This window comes from Rhamphochromis longiceps, linkage group LG4 (genome assembly GCF_057381845.1).
Source record: "Rhamphochromis longiceps isolate RC_006_pf linkage group LG4, R_longiceps_female_GT1.1, whole genome shotgun sequence".
NCBI classification, from domain to species: domain Eukaryota; kingdom Metazoa; phylum Chordata; class Actinopteri; order Cichliformes; family Cichlidae; genus Rhamphochromis; species Rhamphochromis longiceps.
In genome coordinates this window covers 22,930,458-22,947,402 of record NC_140560.1, presented here as the reverse complement: position 1 = coordinate 22,947,402, position 16,945 = coordinate 22,930,458, and the positions used below count along the sequence as shown (strand labels likewise).

The 16,945-nt window shown below is 40.5% G+C and overlaps 1 protein-coding gene across 1 annotated transcript; it reads right to left on the bottom strand.

Moving 5' to 3' along the window:
• Nucleotides 1–5,527: 5,527 nt before the first annotated feature.
• ccp110 (centriolar coiled-coil protein 110) lies at nucleotides 5,528–16,259 on the bottom strand. Its single transcript, XM_085403865.1, has 14 exons — nucleotides 15,990–16,259; nucleotides 15,063–15,273; nucleotides 14,322–14,450; nucleotides 10,796–11,957; nucleotides 10,509–10,630; nucleotides 10,009–10,186; nucleotides 8,298–8,407; nucleotides 7,794–7,910; nucleotides 7,557–7,658; nucleotides 7,361–7,477; nucleotides 6,945–7,018; nucleotides 6,797–6,862; nucleotides 6,618–6,677; nucleotides 5,528–6,475 (listed from the first exon to the last, which is right to left on the bottom strand). Exons 2-14 carry the CDS (start codon nucleotides 15,225–15,227, stop codon nucleotides 6,400–6,402), a joined length of 2,478 nt encoding a protein of 825 aa, XP_085259991.1. The 5' UTR covers nucleotides 15,228–15,273; nucleotides 15,990–16,259; the 3' UTR covers nucleotides 5,528–6,399.
• Between the last annotated feature and the right edge of the window lie 686 nt (nucleotides 16,260–16,945).

Sequence of the window (16,945 nt, the reverse complement as noted above, 5' to 3'; positions counted from 1 at the left end):
GTAACAGTTCATTCACGTTTAGCATTTACTGTCATGTTTCCTGTAACCTTAGTAATGTCATTACAAAAAGGTACTAAGGTGCTTCCTTTATTACACTGGTGATACAAAGATATTTATATCTCATAATTTTAAGTGACCATACAGTTGTTGAAGAAAAAGATGAACCAAACTGAGATTGTTGCATAGAGCATTTAAATGTTAATTAATCCAGCACACTGTGATGCAGCTAGTATATCATTTAGTTTTCTTGCTTCATCTGTACTGATTCTAAAAGAATGCATGTATTTGATATTGTATACTGTTCAATAAATCTTACGTGCAAGCAAATATTTATTGTAATCATTAGATAGGAAATTTGTTTTTAACCCAGATCTTTTTACCCTAAAATCACCAAAAAATTGATTGCATTGCGTGACAAACATACAGTGGTGTGAAAAAGTGTTTACTCCTTTCCTGATTTCCTATTTTTGTGTTTGTCATACTTCAGTGTTTCAGAACAGCAAACAAATTTAAAAATCAAACAAAAATAATACTAGTAAAGACAAAATGGAGTTTCTAAATGAAGGTCCCAAAAGGTTGATTCTGTTCATCTGGACGTAGCGTCAGAGGGAGAAACATCCTTATCCAAGTGACTTCTTCAGTCTCAGCTGACTGCAGGTTTCTCCAACCTTATAAACAGCACATTGCACAAGGACTGAAACTAGCCCACTGAATAAACAATGGACTGCGAGGTCAGTTTCTTGATCATTAATATGCAAATTGTCATGACCATTGATTAGTTGCCTTGAGTACCAATCACAGACTTTGGGAATGTCTACAATCACAGCATTGTTAGATGGCGAAAGATGTACCCTTATACCCCCTCCTCGATTCAGAGATGATCTTTGCCTTTTCACGTAAATGCCCTCCTCGACTCCCCATTCAAACCAGCGTTCCTTCCTAAATCCCCCGTTTGAGGATTTGAAACATTAAAATGTGACAAACATACAAGAAAAAAAAGAGAAAATCAGGTCGGGGACAAATACGTTTTCACACTACTGTAGTTTTAAACACTACACAAAAATTACTCTACAATCTAAAACTAAGGACATTTTCTGTATATCAGTATTTTATTTTTGTCCTTATTATATTTTATTTATGATGTTTTACATAGTCTTAGATTAGCCTCTTGTTTTTGTGACAATTACTTATTATTTGACATGAAAACATTGCTTATTTAAGTTGGAGTCTTTTTGTGGTTAAACATGGTGTTTTACTGCATTGATGAACAGTTGAGGGAGCTAAAAATATTTGGACAAATGTGCCAAGCCAGTTAAGAAAAACTAATCATCTCTTGACCCTTAAGATTTATCTTGTAAACCTTTCAGACAGGAATGGCCTCTCACTTTAGAGTAAGTAGGCTTTTCACTTCATCACGAGTTCTTCTGTCGTCTATCAGAGAAGCAGCCTTTTTACCACAGGCCTAATCAGTTAATGATAACTATGTCCATCCTCTGACGCTTATCTTTATCAAGGGTTTCAGAAACCTATAGCAGCTACCATTGGGCGAGAGGCCAATCTAAGGCAGATGATGACTACATCATCAACAAAATAAACTCCAGTTTACTTGTTGTGTAAAGCAACTCCAAAGATGACACAACAACTGTCATTTCAAATAATTTTTAAATCTTTCCTTCAAAAACTATGATAACTGAGATACTCTTTGCACAATTTCATCACACAATGTTGCTGGAAACCTATTTTTAACATTTCTTCAAATCAACATAAATTAACAGAATTATCCAACTAATGATATTTGAGGAGGATCCATGGGAGTTTGCCCAACCAGTCTACATGTGTTTTGTGGACCTGGAGAAGGCATTCGACTATGTCCCTCAGAGTGTCCTGTGGGAGGTGCTTCGGGAGTATGGGGTGTCTGGCCCATTGCTACGGGCCATTCAATCTTTATACTGTAGAACTGTTGCAAGAGCTTGGTGCACATAGCCAGGAATAAGTCAGACTTGTTTCCGGTGGATGAGGGACTCCACGAGGGCTGCCCTTTGTCACCGATTCTGTTCGGAATTTTTATGGACAGAATTTCTAGTCGTAGCCAAGTGATGGAAGACTTTCACTTGGATGGTCTCAGCACCTCATCTCTGCTTTTCGCAGATGATGTGGTTCTGTTGGCTTCATCAAGTGATGGCCTCCAGCTCACACTGGAACAGTTTGCAGCTGACTGTGAAGTGGTGGGAATAAGAAGCAGCACCTCCAAATCTGAGGCCATGGTCCTCAGCTGGAAAAGGGTGGAGTGCCCACTCCAGATCAGGGACAAGTTCTTGGCCCAGGTGGAGGAATTTAAGTATCTTGTTTGCGAGTGATAGGAGAGGGGAGCGGGAGACTGACAGACGGATTGGTGCTGCGGCTGCAGTGATGCAGAAGCTGTACCAATCCATCTTGGTGAAGAGAGAGCTGAGTGTATTGGAGTTAGTCTTTCTCCTCTGCTTCCTTAAAGAAAGAGAAACGGTCTTTTAAAAGATTAAATTCATTTCAGCACTTGAAGTTTCAGCATGCTAGACCTCAATGTGAACCAGAGGTCTGCTTCACAAAAATGATGAGCCTGTAAGCAGGTATTACAATTTTATACCACAACAAAAACAAGTGTTATTATGACTACTTCTTCTGGGAAACAACGTGTCCGGTTCTGCTGTCTCCCGAGTGGATCTTCTCCCCCACTCTATCCACATCTGACCTTGTCTGCATCTGCTCCTTTTCCTAGAAACAAAATAGAGAAAGAAAAACACCTCGCTCTCTAGCCTTGCTGTATTAATATTAGCTGGCAATTCGCTGCCTATTGATTCTTATTATTATCTAAGTCCGGACATTCTGTTCAGACTCGCTTGGCCCAGAATTTTTGCATGTTTGCAAATCCCTCTACAGCTCATTATGTCAGTCTCAATAATTCAATTCAAGCTTAGCACTGAATTGATGCTTTTGACCCTGTAGAATATTTAGCTGATTTAGAGTTTAGAAATGTGTTATCATAGAATGTAGAACTGTTGTAGAGACACTGACACTGCCCTCAATATAGTAAAGGCTGATTGTGTCGTGAACTTAGGAGTAGATTGTACCCCTCCCCCACTTGAGCTGTGACAGTAAAACAGAGAAGAGTTAATGCTGAGTGGAAATTCCCCAGAGGATGTATGGGGGGGGGGGGGGGGGTCTCAACATTGTAACTGGATACCTGTGGTCTGGAAGTGAGAGGGGTTTTATGACTTCTAGGGAGTTACCTACACCCACAGTGTTTTAACTGTCACGCACAATCACTCATGTGCACACAGTCACACACGAGCACTCACATAGACACTAGGGAACGCGCACATGTAGGCATTCATGTGCTCGTGCACATAGACAGACACAGAGTTTGCGGCCCACCGTGGGGGGGGTTTATGATGGGGTCGCTTCTATAAAACTGTGTTTCACAGACAAAGGAGTGAAGATTTTGGAGAGGGACACCGGCCTCGTCTTCCCTTCTAGAAGTGCATGCTTAAATGAAGATGAATAAAGATTTTGTGAAAATGACTACTGAGTCCGGTGCCATCTCTGGATGCTCGAGGAATAAAAAGAACTGGGGTAAAACTGATTTCCCAACAACCCTCATTACACAGAGTGCCAACTAATTAATGAGCAGAATTGCAATGTGTACATAACAATCACCATGACAACTTTATTTAATAATTTTATTCCTAAGTGTAAAAGCGAAGTTCTCAATTTCTCTCAAACGGTCGATCCATGTCGCTACCCTCACCTATGGTCACAAGCTGTGGCTTATGACTGAAGAACAAAACTGTGGATACCAGAGGCGGAAATAAGCTTCCTCCGAAGGGTGGCTGGCCTCTCCCTTCCAGGAGGGGCTCAGAGTGGAGCCGCTGCTCCTTCACCTCGAAAGGAGCCAGATGATGTGGTTCGGGCATCTTACAAGGATGTGTGCAAGTCTGGGTGAGGTGTGTTCTGAGCATGTCCCACCAGGAGGAGGCCCCGGGACAGATCCAGGACACGCTGGAGAGATTGTATCTCTTGGCTAGCCTGGGTACGCCTTGGTCTTACCACAGACAAGCTGGAGGAGGTGGCTGGGGAGAGGGAGGTCTGGTCTTCTCTGCTTGGGCTGCTGACCCCACGACCTGGCCCCGCATAAGTGAAAAAAGATGGACGGACGGACGGATGGATGGATGATGCAGAGGGCAGCTAGATGATTCCTGACAGTGCATCACAGAATATCTTTGTGGAAGTGAAAACTGACTCAAAGCCTTCTTCTTGAAAGATGTTAGGTGTAAATGCATATATGTGGATGGTCGGCTGGTGTCTTTACCAAACTCATATGAGAGGTATTCTAGTTCCAGCACAGCTATGTCGCTGTCTGTCATGGCAAATGGCTGTTTTAACTACAGGAAACTAAAAACCTTTATTTATGTTGTCGACAGTAGATGAAATGAAAAACAAAATTTCTTGCACAATCTTAGAAAAATTACGCATATTTAACTTTTTTAAAGCAGTTTGGAGCCATTTTGTTCAAATGTGTGCGAGATCTGTGGCTTACGTTTTCTTTTGGTGTGACAGTGTGGAGATAATGTAGTCAGCGCAATGTAGGATTATATCACAATGTAGGATTATATCACAATGTAGGATTATATCACAATGTAGGATTATATCACAATGTAGGATTATATCACTCATTACTATTACGTATTTTTTGCATATAGAGGAGACACGTACTGTAGATTATGCAATTATTTGTAAACAGCCACAAGCTTGCCTTTTTTAACTTTGTATTCACCATGTATTTATAATATATAGCAGTTGTGCCTCTTTTCGAAATGAAATTCATGTTATTGTGACATAAAAACATTTTTTGCATGCAGGCTAAAAATCCAGGCCAACTAGATGAATATGGTTTAGCTGCATCCTGACACAGATTACTATTACAGAGAAAATGGATCACAAAGCTTCATATTACCACATTTTATTGTGTAATGAATGATGAGACTTATTCTGTTTAATGTTGGAATGTGTGCAAGTCTGTTGAATATAATACAAATCGATTTGCTCAAGAATGTTTGTATCCTGCAACATAAAAATTATTATAATTAAAGTCTTATTGCTGTAAATATGCCTAGAAAAATCTGTTTGGTCTCCTTCTTCACTCTGGATTTGTGGTGGTATTCAGAGTAGATTAAAATATAGTCAATTTCATCAAAAAAAGGATGTGTAAATACAGTAAATTATTTTTAGAGATTTATGAAAAATAAACATGACCACTGTTAATATTTGGCTTTATTACCTTATCATGGGCCAGAATTAAATATCTAAGTAGGATCCTTGTTTGAAACCATGCTGAACGTATTTACTGGGTCATGAAACATCGGTAAAGCAAACAACAGAAAAGAAGCTCATGTCAAAAACTTATGGCTAAGTTATAGTTAGGTTAGTTTAGCTAGGTTATAATTTAACTGTATCATGAATTAAATTCCATGAAAATTTAAATAATTTCAGATTTTATTCTGGACATTGAAGAAAAAAGACAATCTGACATTTTAAATGAAATAAATCATCCTTTAAAAGACACACACAGCAATGTGGGAGAAAAACATCAATGCTGAATGCTACAAGTGCACAAATATGAAGTCAGCGTGGTGCTGCAGTAAACGCATCAGTTCACACTATATTTCAGAAATACTATTTCATTAAAATGTCTTATATTGTTTCTTGGTCTTGTAAATTTATTTTTCTTCAGTCATTTCTGAAACAAAGTCCACACTGAATGCCGGCTGTGCATCTGTGGTCGTGTGAAGCTACATTAATGTAACAGCATGCCAGAGTGTAAACACAGATATTTATCTTTTTTCCGTTTCATTAGGCATTTAAACCAAATACTAAAACACCCTGATACGACTCAGACTTGGAGTACTATACATTTTATAGTACACTCAGCATAAAGAACAAAACAATGCACGAACTGGTAATTAAAGCCCTTGAAGGAATAAATCATATACATTAAAATATTGTATTTTCAGAACAACTACATTATGTGACTGTCTGTGTGCAACTTACAGCTATAAGCACTTGATATTAAATATATGCATGCTAAAACATGACAGACAACAAAGGCAGAGTACTCAGGCACAGAAATGTTTTTACGTGTTTTCAATTGAGTTTCTTGTGGCTTACATTTAACTACAGCTACTTATTCTTTTCTTCATCATAACAATCAGCTGTTTTTGTGTGTGAATACATTCATGTGAATTTCCAAAGCTAACTGAAGGACAATCATGTGGTTAGCAGCGCTGACTAAAGTTCAGTGGTACAAGGTTTGTATTAAAATACTAAATATTCAAGTTCACAGGTCGGGGCATGTTGTGTCATGAATTAGCCCAGCGAGTGTTGCTTCTTCAGGTTCTCTGTGCGCTTCACCCTCTCCTCTGGGGTCTTTCTGTACCAGCTCCTAAGAGAAAAAAGTCACTGTGGTGACTTTAAATACGTCAAAAGCAGGGTGTGTCTGAAGACTGCTGTTTTCATGAATATGCGATTCAGGCAATTGGTGTTTTATAAAAAGTGTTTTACAATCTGTACCAGTACAGACTCACCCCTGACGGTTAAGCTGTCCTGGGACAGAGGCATTTTGTCCTTGGCTTGGCTTCAAGACTCTAGGAAAGGAATAATGAATTTATCTAAACAACGTCTGGGGACAAAAATCTAGAAATTACATCGAGGGAAACACAAAATGAATTAAAAAGTAATAAAATCCCACAGCTGTGTCTCACACCTGTTGGTAGTGGGGCTTTTTGGCTTCTGCTGCATCTTCCTAGTCTGTGCTGGAGATTCACCAACCCTAAAGAAGCACCAGATACACCACTGATCACTGGATCTCAACAGCATGAACGTAAAACACGTGTTTTCATTTCTTGTCTTACTTCTTTTTCCTGTCCAGAGACCTCTGTGTGGCAGCAGAAAGAGCCACTCTCTCTTTGGGGCACTTGGCTTTCTCCTGTTGGAGTGAATGTAGTTTATAGTTTATTAAAAAAAAACAACTCAGAATACTGAAAAAGTCAAAGACAGTCACAAACCAATTTCTTACAATTGCTTTTGTGAGAAGGTGCTATATTACAAACAATGCATTAATAACAACAAGATAAGCCACGAGTGTCTGGATGAACCTTTCCAGACACAGAATGCATGGCTTCATAAAACTTTCTCCAGTGTTTGAACAAACTAAAGCTTAGTTTATAGGCTCTAGAAGGACAGAGGGATATTTTCAGTGACAATAACGATCACCTTCTCTTGATTAAATCTGGATACTTGATTATTTACTTGACTGTGTTCATGTTACCATGTCTCGTAGCTTCCTCTCCACACGGAGCTCTCTGTCCTGCTGCAGTAATGCTAAGCGATCCTCCAAAGGCATTTCATAGAAGATGTCATGGATGTCATACAGGGCTGCACGTAACTGAGGGAACAACAAACAAGGAGAAACATGAATAAAGATGGCCCTCTGCTGGCTATAGAGGTTTAGTACACAGTCATACCTGGGCTCTAACTCTCTCCTGCAGGGCGAGATCTTGTGCTGTGTAGGCGCTTCTCTTCTGTAGAGCTTCAGTTTGAAATGAACGGATGAACTCCTGCGTATCCTTAAGGCACACATATAAATACAGAGAGAGTGCACAGTTAGACACACTCAGTCACTAACGTCATAATCTAAAATGAAACTTCCTTACACTCCTGTAACTCTTTTATTGTGTATGAAGGTATGAAATGGAACTCACCATGATGGTTTGGCGGAGGTGTTTGACTTTCTCCGTTTTAAGCAGTCTGCGTGTGAGGAAGCCGCGAGTGATAGCACCAATTCTGCAAAATGCTTTCTGCTGATCAGCTGTCAGAACCTGGGAGAAAGTAATGAAGAACATGGAGAAAATGTGAGATATTAAGATAAATGATATCAGTCTTCACATACATACACGTTTTCTGATTTAATGGACAAAAAATAGACTCAATTACAATAAAAGGTTGCTGCAAGACTGCATACCAAGAAGACTTTTAGCTTCTATTTGGTCTTTGCTTTGAAGACTTACAACAGTTCAGAGCGTTATGGATGTAACAGAGTAAAAGAAACAATGGTACTTACAATATAAATCAGATTTATATACACTTATTATATACACTTTACAGTATATATACTACATGTACTTAAAGGTGTAATGAGCTCAGCCAGTGTGCTGAAGTTTGGATTTGGCTGCCAATGCTATTCCTGTTTTGCAGTGTTTACACACCAGACTTTGCCTGGCCCGAGGTTTGTTAGCCCCCCACGTGGAACCCCACAGATAAAGAGGAGGCTGAAGACATGGAGAGGATGCACTAGAAGGGACAGGACTGGGCAAACCTGGAGAAAGAAACAGTAGATATTTTAAAGACGCAGCTGAAACGAGCAGCATATCTCATCAACAAACACTAGCATTTTATTTTTTTCTGATATTATAGGACACAGAATTTAGAAAGCAAATAACAGACAATAACAATGACCGAAAACATTAAAAAGTAATCACTGTTGTTCTTCAGCGAGTAGTCAGTGTATCTGATCTGTTTCTCTACTCCCTGACTTCATAAGTTGATATCACCTCTAAGCTATATTTGTGCTGATGTGTGAAATGCTGTTTGTATGAAAAACAAAAGCTCTAACAACAAAATGCACTTCCAGTTTAGTGAGGAAAACACCATCCTTATATTAATAAAAACATTATGTCTCTTACTGTCTTGTATATAATTAAGGGACAGTTCTGGTTCATTTAAAAGGTCATTTCACCACCCTTTTTCTGGTAGCCTATGATAGTAACTGTTAGGTTGAGGGACACATGACGCTGTAAACAATTCAGCCAGAAACTTGGCCTGATCACTTCCAATGATGTTAACCTATAATTTTCTTCCGACCGCTGCATGTGGAAAATTGATCCAGGTCTGCTTTTCACCTAAAAGTGACAAAACTAAGACATTTTCATTATTCTCATTACTGCCTAAACAACACACATCTCTCTCTCTGTTTTTTAAACTCTCCTTTCTTAAAAACAGAAAATGAGATTGTAGTTGTTCTTGGCTGAGAAACACAAAACTGTTTTCCTATTATTATTTTTCATCAACAATGTAAATTTTGTTTCTTTTTTTCTTTTTTTTCCCCACTACGATAGCTGGTGACCTGCAGAATCACCTCTCATAGTTGGAGCGACGTCAGGCACATTCACACTCACTTTTTTCCTCTGCATAAATAACTCACATGGCCAATGGTATGCTCCATGGTGATCCATAAGTATGATCACAAGTTTATTTAGTTATTTTTCAACCCAACAAAACAAATAAGCAAAAACATGATGCTGATGCTATGAACGCTCTACACACATGAATCTAGATGCAAGAAAACTGCTGCGCATCTGAGGTGTGAGGAAGAAACTGAACTCTCAGATAGCTACATGCTCGAGTTATCATAGCTCTGTTTGCCTCCCTCTGATGCGTTCTCAGCCAGCTCCTGCTCTGATCATGTGTAGCCTGCTCATCAGCTCAGAAGTGACCGCAACGCAACCTCACACAGTGGTTGCGTGCTTTGCTGCACACAGTGGCAAAGACTTGCACAGTGACTTTCATATTTAATTCAGCTTCTCCATCTTATAATTTTAGCCGTTGCATACAGGGTTCAGCATATTAGTTGTTTGTATAGGTGTGCTCTATATCTCAACAATGGCTCATATTAGGTTTTTCTAACATGTCAAGTGCCTCTATGCACTTCATCAGTTTAAATATTCTCCTAATTTACTTCATCTAATATGTCAATGTACTGAATTTGAGCTAACCTTAGCTTAATGCAGTTAACTTTTAACAATTATAATCTAAACATTTTGTTTCAGCAAGGGGTGGGTGAAAATGAACCATGACATTCATGTGTCTTTTGTGAACACTTTTTACAATCCTGAGCACAGAAGTTTATTAAAACGATACCTATACTGTGTCCAGGTGATCGTTCTGATGGTGTGTGGACAGGACTTAGTCCCGGGCACGAGGGGCTCATGATAGGATGGCAGTCATTCACAGACCTACGATTCCAGCCACAAGCATCCGCACTTAGAGGACGTACAGACCCCTGCTCCTTCAGCCTTCTCTCTGTCTCCTCAAGCTCCTAAACACACCGCACACAACATTATTTGTATTTCACTTATGCTCTGCTCATAATCTTTTTAAAAAGGCATATAAAACTCAGATGTACAAACACACACACACACACACACACACACACACACACACACACACACACACACACACACACACACACACACACACACACACAAAGAAAGCAAAATAAAATAAAGAAAATAAAGTTTGGCATTGTAGTTAAACATATTAGGTTTTGGTGTAGCTTTTCATGGTCATTTAAAAAAAGAACACTTTTTTTCTGATCTACTTCTATATAAAATGGTCACTGTTAAATTCCATGTGCTGACCAGGTGGAGGCGCTGTTGCTCTTTCTCCTGCTCAGCGAGGAGCAGAGACATCTGCAAAGCATGCTCCTTCTCAAGACGTCTTTGCATGTCCTCCAGAGCCTGCGCTCGCCACTGGGTCTCATCTGTTAATAAGCACAAATGCATACAAATAAATCAGTTGTCTTTTACCATGTCAAAGTTTTACTCACTTAACATAAAATATATAAATGTGGGAATCAGAAATCTCAGTGGGACTTACACAGTTGTAAACATAAAAAAAATAAATAGCTTACATCAAAGGCACTCACCTGTCTTGCGGGCCTGTGCTTCAGCTGCATGTCTGAGGACAGTCGGTGTTTTCCTGCCATTGTTTGGCCCCGGAGATTCGTCTGCAGGAGTCACACAGGGCCTCAGCAGAGGCAGTGAAGGATTCTCTACATCATACGACTGGTTTAAAGGGGCTGCAGGTGTGCGCCGACTGGGAGCAAACAGTGTAACTCCTGCCATGAAGCGAGGGAGGCGTTCCTGGCTGCGGTCTATGCGCTCCGCTCCAGAATGGTAGGTATGCAGCTGGCTGTCCATAGTGTGGCAGCGCCGGCGAAAACCTGCAGCCAGGTGATCACCCATTGAGCTGGGCACCGAGGCACTGACAGGGTTACAGTTCTCCTTCACTGGACTGGTTCCACAGTGGCTGGATCGACGAATGCCACTCTGGCTGACGCCCTCTATTCCCACTGAGCTCCAGTGAGATGGAGACATTGAAGCATCTCCCCAGTCTGCCACACCAATGGCTTCCTCTGACCGTCCTGGGCTTCGAGCGATAAGGTCTGCTGGGCCGATGGGAAATGAAAAATGGATGTTGCCTGTGGAAACTGGGCGTGGTTTGCGTCTCTGTGGACGAGGACTTATGCTGGTCTCTGGATTGGGGAGACAAGAAAATGGTTCTGGTAGACTAGGTGAGAGGCAGATGGACTTTTGAGGACTAGGGTCACGCAGCACTTGATGCTGGATTTGAGGCGGGCCGACAGGGCTGTGGTGCAGACTGAATCCAAACTGAATGCCTGTGTCCGTCACAGGGCTGCAGCTCTTCTCTTCACTGACAGAGTCAGTCTCAGGTGGGGGAGACTGGGTCATTGCGCGGACAGCTTTTGATCCCTGCTGACTCTGCTCTTTCTTCACATACTCCCTTGATCTCTTAAGAAGGCTGTCCAAACTAATGTCCTCTTCCTCATCCTCTTCTTCCTCCTCCTCACTCTTCTCTTGGGCATCCACCTTCACTTCCTCCACTGCCTTATAATCATTAAGCACAGGAATCTCAGAGCATGGAGCAGCACGATGACTATTTGTCTGAACCCCAAATGCAGCATCTTTGGGGAGCCCAGGTGAGTCAGTGACCAGAGTGTAGCCGTTGACTGTTGCAGATTTAGAAACTGGCAACTTGTCAACCTCTTCATCTGGTACTTTAAGCACCTGTGAAACATAAAAAGCAGTATTTCACCAAAGAATTTCATTAAAACGCATGTAAGCTCAGCATACAGGCAAATCAAGTGATAATTATGGTCTGTAAATAATTAGCTTATTTGTTGATGTTAGTTTTTTAATGAAAATGTGATTACATGCTTGAGTTTTGGTTGTTCCATTGTGAACGATAACAGACAAAATCTTTAGATCACATTTGTTCAAAGACTGGGAATTACGAAAGTAGAGCAAATCTGACACTGAGTAAATGAACAATACTGCTTTGAATCTTGAGCTGTTATGAAAACACGTCATCAGGTAAAAAATAGCACGGCACACTGGGGAAAATGTTAGGCCAGATAACCTGTATTCAACTCTGAGTATGTCACCAGAGACAACAGGACAGACTGTAATTTACTTTGTGCGCTCCATTATGGGACTGGCACACAAACCTATTTAATATATACTATAGGTCAAAAGCCCCAAAACTATTTACATTCAGTAAAAGCAGGACGCGATGTCAGCATAATAATATTAGCACGAGAGTCCAGCACTTTTTCAGAGTGCCTACATAACATTATACAACCCCAATTCCATGAAAGTTGGAATGATGGTAAAAGATAAATACAACAGAATGCAATGATTTTCATATATGTCATTGCCAACAGAACATGGAAAACATATCAAATATATTTACTATTTAATCAAAAATATTAGCTAAATTTGAATTTGATAGCAGCACCACACCTAAAAACAAGGTGGGACATGGGACCACAACTAATAACATTAAAAGGTTTAGAGGAAGGTTTCCAGAAAAGCAGGTTGAAGTTCTTGTATATAAAGAAGAAGCTTTATATGGACATGATCATTTAAAATAGACTGAGGCAAAGTGGAAAACAATTCTGTGGTCAGACATATTGAAATTCTTCTTGGAAAACATGGACGCCACACCTGGACTAAAGAGGCAAGAGACCATCTGGCTTGTTATCAGCACTCAGTTCAAAAGCCTGCATCTCTGATGGTGTATGCAGTTCTTACAGCAACACACACTCCTATCTATGTATTTTGGGGGAAGGTCTTGCATATTTCTTGCATATTTTAGCAAGACAATCATCATCATCATCATCATTTATTTATTTATATAGCACTTTAAAAACACACCTGGTAGACCAAAGTGCTGTACAATACTAATATGCACATAGTAATAAAACCAGACATAGCAATAAAAAAAATAAAAAGAATATCAGTTACCCACAGAGTTAAAAGCCAGGGAATAAAAATAGGTTTTTAATAAAGACTTAAAAACTGGCACTGATGTAGCCTGTCTAATATGGAGAGGAAGGTTATTCCAAAGCATGGGCGCAGCAACAGAGAACGCTCGGCCTCCTCTAAGTTTCAGCCGTGACTTTGGGACCGAAAGCAGCGACTGCTCAGCTGACCGAAGGGAACGAGTGGGGACGTGGGGCTTCAACAAGTCAGACAAATAAACAGGTGCCAGACCATTTAGAGATTTAAAAACCAATAAATGGACTTTAAAACGGATCCTGAATTCAATTGGAAGCCAGTGTAAAGAGGCCAAAATCGGAGTGATGTGATCAAATTTTCTTCTGCCAGTTAAAAATCGTGCCGCAGCATTTTGCACTAATTGCAGGTGTGACAAAGTGCCCTGCCCAACCCCTATTAAAAGAGAATTACAATAATCTAAACGTGAGGTAATAAAGGCATGAATAACACCTTCCAAGTCACGCTGGGAAAGAAAGGGCTTAACCTTTGATAAACGTCTGAGGTGATGAAATGCTGATTTTACCACCCCGTTTACATGGTCATCAAAGGTAAGTGCAGAATCAATTTTAACTCTGAGTTTTGTGATCGAACTCTTTAGTTGGGAAGTCAAAGCTACAAGATCAACATCTGGAGTATGAGAAGAACGATTTGGGCCAAATAAAATTGCTTCTGTCTTCAGATCATTAAAATTTAAAATGTTTTTTGCCATCCATGCTTTGACATCAGTAAGGCAGTCAAGCAGAGGTCGAGTTGGGAGACTATCAGAATGACTAAAAGGTAAGTAGAGCTGGCAGCCATCTGCGTATAGATGGAATGGCACTTTATGTTTCCGGAAAATATGACAATATGCATGCTGCGTATAATACAACATTACAGAGTGGTAAACATGGCCCTCTCACAGTTTTTGAGACTTGTTACTGCCATCAAAATCTAAATAATCTCCTTTTTTGCTTAAAATGGTAGAACTTCATTTACATTTGACAAAGTGTGGAATTGGGTTTGTACTCACAAAGCATGTTTTGATCTTATCCTAAATAGGCCTCTCACCCGACCAGATGACACCCAGACCTGTGACCATAGTGTGCAACTGACCTGAGCCTGATCCAGTATGCCCTGAATCCTGGCCAAAAGCTTGTTCCTCTGCTGGTTCTGTCTGTCCACTTCCAGTTGGACCGCCTTCTGTCTGTAGCCACACATCTCGTTCCACTGCTCTGCATTCAGCTGGAAAATGAAAATACATTCGGTTGCGGCTTTTGTTGTTTGTTTTTCAGCATTTAATTTTCAAAAATACGCATGTTTATTCAGCTGAAAGAGGCACAGTTTTTCACTTTGTACCTAAAAATGTTATTACAGATGAGAAATATACTGGAAGAATTCAGCCTTCTTCCAGTATATTTTGTGTATCTTCTTCTGGATGGAAGAGAGACTGATGCTGGACTCTTCCTGCAAACTTATTTAGTCAGCAATCACAAGCGAATGGATTTTTCTAACAAACATCAAACAGCCCTGATGTTCCACGTTCGCACTGTTTCCCTTTGCCAGCTGCTGACCTAACAGGCTGTTCCCACAGCAGAGGCTTTGGCTTGTCTTAGCAGTAAATGAAATGGATGCACGAGTAAGTTTACCTAAATGGAATGCATTTTACAGTTTTATGGCAAGCCAAAAAGTCTGCTGTGAGAAGCTCTGTTGTCATAAAGCAGTTCATATATTCATTCATCAGATTTGCTCACAAACAGATGTTTCATTCAGTTTAAACTGTGAACTCTCACATGCATCTACATCTTGTGTAATCCATTTAGCATGGGCTTCCAAGCCTGTCTATCTCTTCCTTACCAGAGGTGAAAGCGCAGCTCTTCCATAGAAGTGGATGACAGAGCGAGCCTTCAGGGAACATGATGGCTCGCATGTAGTCTTCTTGAATTTCCCCTCCTCCTGCAATAATGCCAGACTCCGCAGACAGAACTCCTCATAGCTTTCCATCTCTGGACACCCGCACATCCACACTCTGAGTAGGACACACACACCATGTAGCCTCGTGGCCGAGCTGTTAAATTAAATGGAGAGCGAGAGATTAAAAGGGAGGGTCCGTGTGAGGCTGCACTACACTGGGGTTTGACCGACGAGCCGAAACCATGTGGGTAAATGTGACAAATCACCTACAACAATAGCCAGTCTGTCTGTCCTCTGTGATTTTATCACACTCATCACATTCCTGCCATTCCTTTGCTTTCTGTCATACATTGCTGGTGCCTGTCTTCCATTTCCATGTTTTGTGGAAATGCAAAAGGGACTCGTGTGTCTGATCAATACTGTTTCTATTTCTGAAATGTCTGTCAGCAAATGACAGTAGTCTGCAGACTACTCACAGACAGGTAGGGCGTTTGCGTAAGCAGACAGCTCCTGTGTGGATTCAATTAAAACAATGTGCCTTTGAAATAAGCGTGAGTGTTACTGGCTCTATGCAGCATATCTAATCTATTGGATAGGTTTGAATTCAACCAGCAGGTCCTAATGATGCTGCTGCTGGTCTTCAGACGCCTAATTACACTAGCCAATCCACGCTTGTTCTTCCATCCGGCAGAGCAGAGGTGGGGATCGTTTTCTTTGTGTATCTGGTATTACAGAGAAAGCTTAACTTCGGCAGCTTTTATGTTAATATTTAAGCATTATCCAGTTTTGCTGTCTTTGGAAGCTAAAAAAGACGTCTTAGTGCAGATACCCTCTTCAGAATGACAGCGGATACCCGGCGCTTATTCTTACCTACTCAGTGGAGAAACACTAATATCGCCCTCCTGTCTTCCAGCAGGGACTGTCAGACACGGACAGATGTCGCAGGGAAACACAAACTGGAGGCTTTATCGGTGAGACTCACGTCTCTCTCCTCAATCTCGGTTCGATCGTCTTCATCACCATGCTCAACTCTTCCGGGCTCCAACAGCGCCTCCTAGCAACAGCACGCGGGCCACGTTCCAATCTGATCCCCCGAGCAAGTCAAAGGCTCTCGTTCCAATAAGCTCAATGCCACCTGCCCTCTTTTCCCCTTCATTTCTCAGTGAATGCAATAGAATTAGGCTATATCCTAGCAGGGCTACTTTATCACACGCTCTTTGTTTTACTATGTTGTTATCTGCTCATAGCCTCGAGTTAATAGTGCTCAAGAGGATAACGAGTTCTTGGCAAATGAGTCTACATAAATATCATTAATATGATCTGCTTGCAGCTATTCTCTACTGTGTTAAACAAATCTCAGTTTAAAATTTTATAATGTATGTAATTTATTTATTTATTGTTATGAGTGATTAGATGAATTATTTAATGTGCCAAGTATTAAAAAAAACTGGATGATCTTGGGGGAAAATAATGTAATTTATGTACCACTCTCCTTACTGTACATTGTGCAGCGTTTTGTAGTCTGAAACTTTATGAATTAATGAATTTATGTAATTTAAGTCCTATTTTAATCGTCCTCTTCTGCAAGACAACCACTAAATATGAAGTGACAAAACAGGTGCGCCTTCTAGTAATGTGTACAACAAATTTCTCACATTTTACAACCAATTATGCACATATAAAGGGGGTGGGAGCAAAGAAGATGCTCTGTTGTGTGTATTACACAGAATACACTGTCCTCCAAACCACATAAAATGAAACATGTTTATCGATGTTACACATGCATTAAAAACTGCATTAAAGACTGCAAAGGTCAGTGCATAGGT

Bases quoted from the DNA above. Each gene is read 5' to 3' on its own strand.
- ccp110 (XM_085403865.1), bottom strand. From the start codon at position 15,227: ATGTGCGGGTGTCCAGAGATGGAAAGCTATGAGGAGTTCTGTCTGCGG. The intron at 14,451-15,062 runs GTAAGGAAGAGA...TTCATTTTCCAG, and splicing joins GAGCTGCGCTTTCACCTCTG to CTGAATGCAGAGCAGTGGAA. The intron at 10,631-10,795 runs GTGAGTGCCTTT...GCTTATTAACAG, and splicing joins AGCACAGGCCCGCAAGACAG to ATGAGACCCAGTGGCGAGCG.